The following is a 9,220-nucleotide window of genomic DNA, read 5'->3' as shown; positions in this document are numbered from 1 at the left end:
TTTACATCTTTTACATCTGAATTCACAATACAGGTGTAACGGATTAAAAGTTACGTTTTTATGTATTTGCAATCTTTTTTCTTTAAGAACTTATATACTATATAGGTAATAAATTCATCCTCAAAACTAAAAATTATATTTAATTTAGTCATTTTTAGTGCTTTTTATTTCACCAAAAGATAAATTTCAACTTTATTTGTTCTTACACGTCTTTCTCTTTTTCCCCTTTTTGTTGTTTGTCCTTTGAGATTAACCTTGTATTGCTCATTTTTAACTATATTGATATTGATAGTAAATTTTTACATTACTACTATGAAAAAAAATGTAGAGAACTAATTATAATATAAACTAATTAAGTCATTTTTTTATTTTTAATTTAAAAAATTGAAAAAGAAATAGAATAATAAAAAATTATTTTTTTTATAACAGACCTATTTTTTGATTAGTTGGTTAGAATTCATTTCACCCCTAATTGGTTCATAGGAGAACTGTACTACGATTTAATTTGATGGTTTAATTATTCTATTGATCTCTATAGTTTTGTGAAATTTTTAATTAGGTTCCTATACTTTTTTTTAATTGAATTCCTGTATTAATTTTTTTTTAATTAGGTCCTTCTTGTCAGTAATTGACTTAATTTTATAGAGACCCAATTAAAAAAAATTGATGTAGAGACCCAAATAAAAAAATATAAGAATCTAATTAAAAAATTTGATACAAAGACACCATTAAAAAAAATACAAAGACCTAATTAAAAATTTTGCTAAACTATAGTGACCACCAAGAATAATTAAACCTAATTTGATATCAGTCTAAGCATCTTGGATAACTACAAGCGATATGAGACGGAGCATGCCTGTGTTGCTTAATCCTTTGTATATTTCTACGGCATAGAAATTCACTTTTCTTCTATTGAAAATGGGATCGGAATTTTATTGGTGGATTGGTTAAGTTCTTTCTCACTTAATTACTTTTACACAATTAATCTCAGGGTAACGGCTTTTTGTCTCCCACCAGACCCTTTTTTGTGGCGGATTAATCTAAACGTAACGGCGTTTTGTCTCCCACTAGTCCTTTTTTTGGCATATAGGAGCTTTCCCATTCCCTTAATTATTGCAAGAAGATTAATACTAAAATATATAAGTAGTAATAAGAAATTTAAAACTCCTTAAAGGCCTTTTATTAAATAAAAAATAGTGTAATTTTTTAAATTAGTCTCCAAAAATTTTAAAAATAGATATTTTAATCTTCTAAAAAGTTAATACACATTAACATCTTTAAGATTTTACTCCAGCAGATAAATCAGTTTTCAGTCTATTTTTCAGTAGAGTAATTACCAAAATCAGTTCCAAAAAATTTAAAAGACAGACATTTTAGTCTCTAAGAAAAATTAATATACAGATCAATCTCCAACGTTTTTCTCTATTATACATAACAGTCCACCATCCATTTTTCGACGTAACTCACTGACGGAGAATGCAAATTTGACACACTTGTTTTTTGTTAACATGGTTTTTGCACATGTTATAAATAAAAAAAAAAAATATGTATGTGCCACATGGATGTGTATGTTAAGTTAGTCTAATTATGAAGTAGAAATTCAGTTAGCTTTTTGAGTTAATTGATAATTTAGTGATCAAGTTGAGATTCAAGTAAAAATAGAAGAATAACTTTGATTACACTTCATTCCTAGCTATCACACCAAGCTAAGTTATATTAAATATAAAAATATCAGGACAAGTTACATAAATAAATAAAATTAGTTTCAAATTTATGCAATTACAACTTTCTAAAACATGTTACATCTTTGTACTTTTTTTTAATCTTTTACAATATGCACGTAATCCGCCACATGATGTAGCGGATTACATTGAAATGTGTGCAAAGAAAAAACCGCTACAAGATATCGCGATTTCTGAAGGATCTGGGGCATGCATAAACCGCCATAGGGTCTAGCGGTTTATGTAGAAATAAGGTGTAGCGTAATCCGCTGCACCCTATAGCAGATTATGTATACGTGGATTCTCTATACATACCAGCGGAAGGCAATTGTAAAGAAGCAGAGTGTCATTTTCATAATGGATAGTGAGGAGAGTTTCCTAACTCTAGTGCATTGCTCTGGAAAAAGTCAAAAAAGTAAAAGACACGGTGTTAAGTTTACTGATAGAGAACCACTGAATGCTTTTATCCGGTCATCGAATACTTTGTCAGAGATAAAAATCAATATATTGCAAAAGTTTGGGGTGTGTAGGATCAAGTGGGTGAAAAAGTTGTTTTACAGGATTCCTATTAGTGTTGTGTCAATTGGTGTGAAGTATGATACATTTGTAATAGGGTCCGATGAAGATATGCGGGTTTTGTTTCACTGTCGGTGAAGTTTTTCAGAAGTGAGAATACACGAGTTGTATGCCAAGTTGGAAGATGGCATCGACAGTTCTGCGGCATCAGCTCCGAATTCTCAGTCGACTTCGTTGGGAGGTGCTTCTACCTCGATGCCTGTGGTTGTACCTGCGATTCCGTTTGTTGAACCTCCATCTGTTGCACTTGGGATGCCTAGTGCACCTCGTTTGATTCCTGATTTTGCAGGCGAGGGTGAACCAGATCAAGTTGAAAATGCGATGCGAGAGGATGATTTGGACAAAGAGCTTGTTGACATACTTGGAGACATTGATGAGGATACTCTGAGCAATTCACCTATACAGCATAGCCTATCAAATTTCGGCACACAGCAACATCCTCCATATTTCTCAACCTTGAACTTGGAAGCCATCAACCAACAGCTGGACGTAGATCCTACCTTTGGGGGTCAAGGATTGCATGATGGAACCGCTCCTACGGAATTTCAGATTGGCCAATCTTTCCAGAGTAAAGAGGAAGCTGTGTTGAGTGTAAAGGATTATAGCATCCATTGTGAAGTTGAGTACAGGGTAGTAGAGTCAGATCATTTTAAGTATCATGGGAGATGCAAGAATTTTGGTAAAGGTTGCACATGGTTGATTCGCGTCACACTTCGACAACGAAAGGGTACCTAGGAGGTTAGAAGGTACAACGGACCTCACACTTGGTTGGCTACATCGATTTCAACTGATCATTGACAGCTTGATTATCATGTCATTTGTGCAAGGATCTTTCCATTGGTTAGAGCCGATGCTGCAGTTACGATAAAGGTGTTATGGCAAGCTACAAAAGAAATCTATGGATTCAGACCTACTTACAGGAAGGTTTGACTGGCAAAGCAGAAGGCAATAACATATATCTGTGGAGATTGGGAAGAGTCTTATAGCGAGTTGCCCCGTTGGATACTTGGTGTGCAGTCCACCATGGAAAGAACCATTACATTGTTGGAGGCTTCTCCGGTTAGAGTTGTTGATCAGGTTGATCCATCTACCGTATATTTTCGTAGTATTTTCTGGACATTTCCTCCTAGTGTTGAAGCATTTCAACATTGCAAGCTATTGGTCAACATTGATGGTACTCACTTGTATGGCAAGTCTGGACGTACTTTGCTTCTGGCTAGCGCGCAAGATGAAAACTCGAATATCTTGCCCATTGCGTTTGCACTTGTGGAAGGGAAGAATGCAGAGTCCTGGTCTTTTTTTTCTTACCAACTTGCGACAATATGTGACTCCATAAGAGGGTATTCTGGTGATCTCTGACAGGCAAAATGGCATCAAGACTGCATTGAAGGCACCTAATAGTGGTTGGGTACCTTCTCATGCATATCGAGCATTCTGCATTCATCATGTTGCAGCTAATTTCTCCCTCAGTTTCAGCGCCACTCCCGATCAGTAGCCTGTGTACCAATGCGTCGTCGCCACTCCACATGCCTGTTATTAGGCACGTCCAGCACTTGCATCCTAGCAGGCGCCTGCGAGAATCCTCTGTGAAAGGCATCGACCAGAATTTCGACTGGCTTAGGATCATTGAATACGGCATCCGGTGACAGAATCCTGTGCACCACTCGGTGCCACAAGTCTAAGTACTCTGCAGATGGACCTGGGTCAGCAACTCTTTGGATACTCAGGACGGAATCAACTCTGTTGATCCAATGCAGATGCCATGTTTGAAAATAAGAGGGGAACCACCTATCTCCACCCCTACCATTCTTCGCATGAAGCCCGTCTATATTCAGGGCTGGCTCAGGTACATGTTGTACATCACCGAGATGTGGGACCACCCTATTAACTTGATGCCACTCAATCATAGCAAAATACATCAAGCTGGTAACCACCCACCATAACCTACAGTGCTCCTCAATAAGTATCTCTGGATGAACCACGACAAGTACGTCAAGCGCAGCATAAGTCTCCCACACAAACTGAAAAGGACAACAGAATCTATGGTTAGAACACTATATATAGAGAGGCCGGTGATCTAATAATGAAACATCCAACCACACACAAATAACTTACATCTCAACCACTCAATCGGTCTAATGTAAGGCGAAGCTAAATAAGTCATTGCTCCTTGGCATCAGATGTTGGTAAATAAGTCGTCCACCTAATGGATAATAATGTAAAATCAAAATTTAATATGGGATCTAAAAGGTTAATAACTTGACACAAATAGATGATACGCTCTGTGCATTAAACGATACCTGAACGCTAATGAAAAAGTAAAATCGTCAAACCCATGCGGCCTCAACGTGGGGAACCACCAGAAGATCCATGACTGTAGTAGCTGAAGAGGACTAGCCAACTTGGTGACATTTTTGTTGGTCACCTGACACAAGCATCTATACAACCATGCCAATGCAGCTGAACCGGAGCTATAACAGTCCATCTCATCAAGCTTCACTACAAATGGCAACCACCGAAGGTGAACCCGATTCGCACTCTTGTCACCAAACAACTGGGTAGATAGCAGCATCATGATGTATGCATGTGCATATATGCGAATAGTATCATCACTCGTATCAGCTAGTAGCACTTGAACCCTCTCATGGAACCATGTAAAATGAACTGTCATCTACTTGACCTTAGTCAGCGGCGGCAGCTCGCCGAATAACTCTTAAAACCACTCCCAAACTGGTCAATCATCCTCTATAAAGTGCTTGAAATCAGTGAGAAATCTGCAATTTTTTATTTTTTTAGTCTAAATTTTGAATTTTAAATCTTAAATTTCAAATTTTAAATCTTAAATTATAAATACTAAACTATAAATCTTAAATTCCATATTCTAATTCATATACCCTAAATACTAGATTTTATATTCTAAATTCTAATACTTAAAAGAAAATAAACTAACCTTTTCATTGATGCCTTCGGCAACGTGAGCAACGCCGTTAAGTCGATACAACCGATTTTTGTCCGCCATGGTCCCACTCGAATATGACCTCTCCAAATTTTTCAAACTCTCTCGCAGCCTCCTCCTCTCTCCCTCTCTCAAACCACAACTTTCTCTCTCAAAACAAAAGTTTTTCCTTTCTACCAAATGAAGAATTTATTGCTGGCTATTGTGGTTTTATAGCCAAGCTCCACATAAACCGTGACACCTTCTAGTGGATTAGGGTAGCCACTGTTTTCACATAAACTGTTAGACCCTATAGCAGTTTATGCATGATCTAGATCCTTCAGAAATCGCGATATCCTGTAGTGGTTTCTGCTTTGTATACATTTCAAGGTAATCTGCTATACCCTGTAGTGGATTACGTGCATATTATAAACATTTACACCCTGTAGCGATTTACATAGATTAAAAAAAGCAGAAAGATGTAACCTGTTTCAGAAAGTTGCAATTGCGTAAATTAGAAATCAATTTGATTTATTTATGTAAATTGCCCAAAATATCAAATGGATTTAATTTTGAGTTTCTTGGAGAATAATCTCTATTAACTTTATTGAACATTATTATTATTATTATTATTATTATTATTATTATTATTATTATTATTATTATTGAGTGACAATATATATAATTTTGGTTTAATTACTCTATTGATCCCTATAATTTCGCAAAATTTTCAATTAGGTCCCTATACTTTTTTTCTTTTTAATTGGGTCCCTGCACCAATTTTTTTTCAATTAGGTCCTTCTTGCTAGTAATTGGTTTAATTGTATAGGGACCCAATTAAAAAAAAAATTGGTGTAGGACTCAATTAAAAGAAAAAAAAGTATATGGACCCAATTAAAAAAAATTTGGTGTAGGAAACTAATTAAAAGGAAAAAAAGTATAGGGATTTAATTGATTTGAAAATAATAAAAAATATTAATAATTTAAATTGGACCAAATTCTTAAAAATGGAACATTTCAAATAATTGGAAACATGGACAATTTTAAACAGTAAAAAAGACAGACAGTATATTTTAAATAATAAAAAAGATGAACTATTCATTTAAAATAATACATTAACCCTTTATTCATCCTTGGAAGTTGCATTCTATTCTCAACCGCGTCCTCCATTTTCGTATCCCCCACTTCTATTCTACCGTTAATTCTGCTCAACTACTTTCAAATTGTTTTTAAAATAAGAAAAGATTAAACAAAATATTTTTATATTATAATAATATATAAAAAAAGGACACAAACAATAATGCAAATATTAATTTTAATTATTTTGAATTATTTTTGTACAAAAAATATTATTGAAAAAGAGATAAAAATATAAAAAAAGTTTTTATAAACATAGGAATGTATGTTTAATTTATTAATTATTATCATTAGAATTTTAAAGTTTTAATTGAATGGATTAAACAATAGTATTAATAATGGGTAGTTAGAAAAAAGATAATCGTATTAATAGTAGACAGTTTAATGATACACTTATATATGCTTTCACTTATTCAAGTGTTAGAAAAAGTAAACGTGTTAGTGTGTTTATTTAGTTATTTTAAATAGATAGTCCATCTTCTCAATTATTTAAAATGCACTGTTTATCTTCCGTATTATTTAAAATCGTCAATCTTTTTTATTATTTGAAACATTCTATTTGTAAGAGTTTAGTCCAATTTAAATTATTAATATTTTTTATTATTTTTAAAAATTATATTTAATTATTTATATATACATATATCTCGTTTACACTGAAAACGAGATATGAGAAGAGTATTTATTTCGGTAAATATTTTTTAAATTATTTATTTCGGTAATTATTACATTTATTTAATTTATAAAAATAAAAAAATCGACTAAAATGTCCGCTTTTAAAATCCTTGGGAACTGATTTGGGTAATTACTCTGCCGAAAAATAGACTAGAAACTGATTTGTCTACCGGAGTAAAACCTTAAAGATGTTTTTATGTATTAATTTTTATTGGGGACTAAAATGACTGCTTTTAAAATTCTTAAGAACTTATTTAGGTAATTACTCTAAAAAATATTATCCTCATTGTAAATTAAATAAATTTTAATTATTTATTATATTTTATATCAATATACTTTTTATTAATTAAATAAATTTTAAACTTTTATTATGATATTTTAATTAATGGTTCAGATTTAAAAGAGTAATATATTAATTAGATTAATTATTTTTTTTTGTAAAATGGTAACAAAAGTAAAATCCCAAAATTGTTGATTTATTTATTCACTCTAATAATAAATAAGTTTTTAAAGAACTCACTTCCTACTTTTTCCGAAACAAATTATTATTCACTTTAAAGTTCTGTAAAAAAAAAAGAAATTATTCAACCAATTTAAACATCCAATTATTTGAGACATTTATATTCAAATACTTGAGATTTTACAAGAAACATGTTCCTTTCAACACATTTTTTACTATAAACTTTTAATAAGTAAAACTCGAATTGAATATTATTGATTAAAAAAATAAAAATACTATATTTATATTAAAAATTAACTACTAAATTAATTATTATATATATAATTTAATTTATTTTTAATATAAATTTTATATTTTAATATATATTCTATATTAATTAATTTTAGTATTTATCTTAACATGTTTGGAAAAAGAAATAGGAGTGACTTCAGCTCCAGCCCATGCTCTGGGTGGTTAGTAATTCCAAAATCCAAATTGTTAGGGTGATTGTGTTGGATCTTGCTGTCTCCAATTGAAGTGTAGCTTTTTTTTTATTTGCTCGAGAATCCAGGAAAGCAGAGAGAACAACATATAAGCCAAGAAAATCTGGATTCTTGAGCTCGTGTTGTGTTATGGACACTGATTTTCTTTTATGAGCCACATGAATTAATTTTTTGGCTTTTTTAGCGAGACACTTCGTTCCATCATTTTCTACGATTCCTTGCTCCCTCTTTCCAGTTTTCACCCCCATTCTCCTCTCCTTCCATCTCCAAAAAGCACGTCCAATCTTTTTTATTGTCAACTTTTTTTTATTTGGCTATTTTATTTTCTCTTAACGTAAATATGATTGAGTTTTAACTCTCATTCATCAAAAGCAACAAATTATAACTTTTGTTTTCAATTGTTAGATTAAAAACTTAATTAAAAAAATTATTTTTTTATCAATTTTATTATTTAATCTCATTTGTAATAAGAGAACATCAAGAATAATTATCAGAATTCTTAAATTTTTTTTATAGTTATACTTTACAAACAAATATTTTTTCAATATTTTTTTTCACATCAACGTTTTTTATCTATGGTGAATTGGTGATGTCATCCTTTTACATCTGGATGATTTTGTTAAATTTTAAAATCTTTTCAAGACTATTTTGTCAATAACAAGTCAGGTACTATTTTGTCAAACACCAAATTCTTTTGGACACCTATTTGATATTTACCTCTTCATTTTATTATAATCCATTGGATTTTGCTAAATAAACAATAATTTTTGTAAACAATGTGAACAATAAACTCTAAAATTGGCTCAATAAAGTAAAAATACACTACATCCTCAAATTACCTACCTAAATTTTAATATTAGAATAACCATCCGCACACCTAGTAAACTGAACATATGATATATCCATTGTTCACATTGTTTAGTATTTTTATTGTCTACCTATACTTTTTCAAATAAATTTTAATACAAAATTATTAAATATAAATCACGTTAGCACTAATTCACTTTTTATTAAAATCAAATTTGTAAAATCAATTTAATACAAACTCGCATTTATAAACTTTAATCTAAACACACATCATATTTGTTTTCCAAATTTATTATTCTGTCTATTTTATTCTATAACTATAATAACATATTCTTAAATTCATAACAAAGTTAATAGTTATGTGTTGCATTAATTATTTTTTGACAAGTTATTTTATTCATACTAAATCATAAAGAGATAATAATTTAAG

The 9,220-nt window shown here is 31.3% G+C and overlaps 1 protein-coding gene across 1 annotated transcript; it reads left to right on the top strand.

Annotated features, from left to right (window-relative positions):
- LOC107632931 lies at window positions 2,493–3,656 on the top strand. Its single transcript, XM_016336575.1, has 3 exons — window positions 2,493–2,927; window positions 3,099–3,221; window positions 3,315–3,656. Exons 1-3 carry the CDS (start codon window positions 2,493–2,495, stop codon window positions 3,654–3,656), a joined length of 900 nt encoding a protein of 299 aa, XP_016192061.1.

This window comes from Arachis ipaensis, chromosome B03 (assembly GCF_000816755.2).
Source record: "Arachis ipaensis cultivar K30076 chromosome B03, Araip1.1, whole genome shotgun sequence".
NCBI classification, from domain to species: domain Eukaryota; kingdom Viridiplantae; phylum Streptophyta; class Magnoliopsida; order Fabales; family Fabaceae; genus Arachis; species Arachis ipaensis.
Note: the sequence above shows the minus strand (reverse complement) of the source record. Positions and strands in the feature narration are given on the sequence as shown.

Bases quoted from the DNA above. Each gene is read 5' to 3' on its own strand.
- LOC107632931 (XM_016336575.1), top strand. From the start codon at position 2,493: ATGCCTGTGGTTGTACCTGCGATTCCGTTTGTTGAACCTCCATCTGTT. The intron at 2,928-3,098 runs GTAGTAGAGTCA...GATCATTGACAG, and splicing joins ATTGTGAAGTTGAGTACAGG to CTTGATTATCATGTCATTTG. The intron at 3,222-3,314 runs GTTTGACTGGCA...CTTGGTGTGCAG, and splicing joins TCAGACCTACTTACAGGAAG to TCCACCATGGAAAGAACCAT.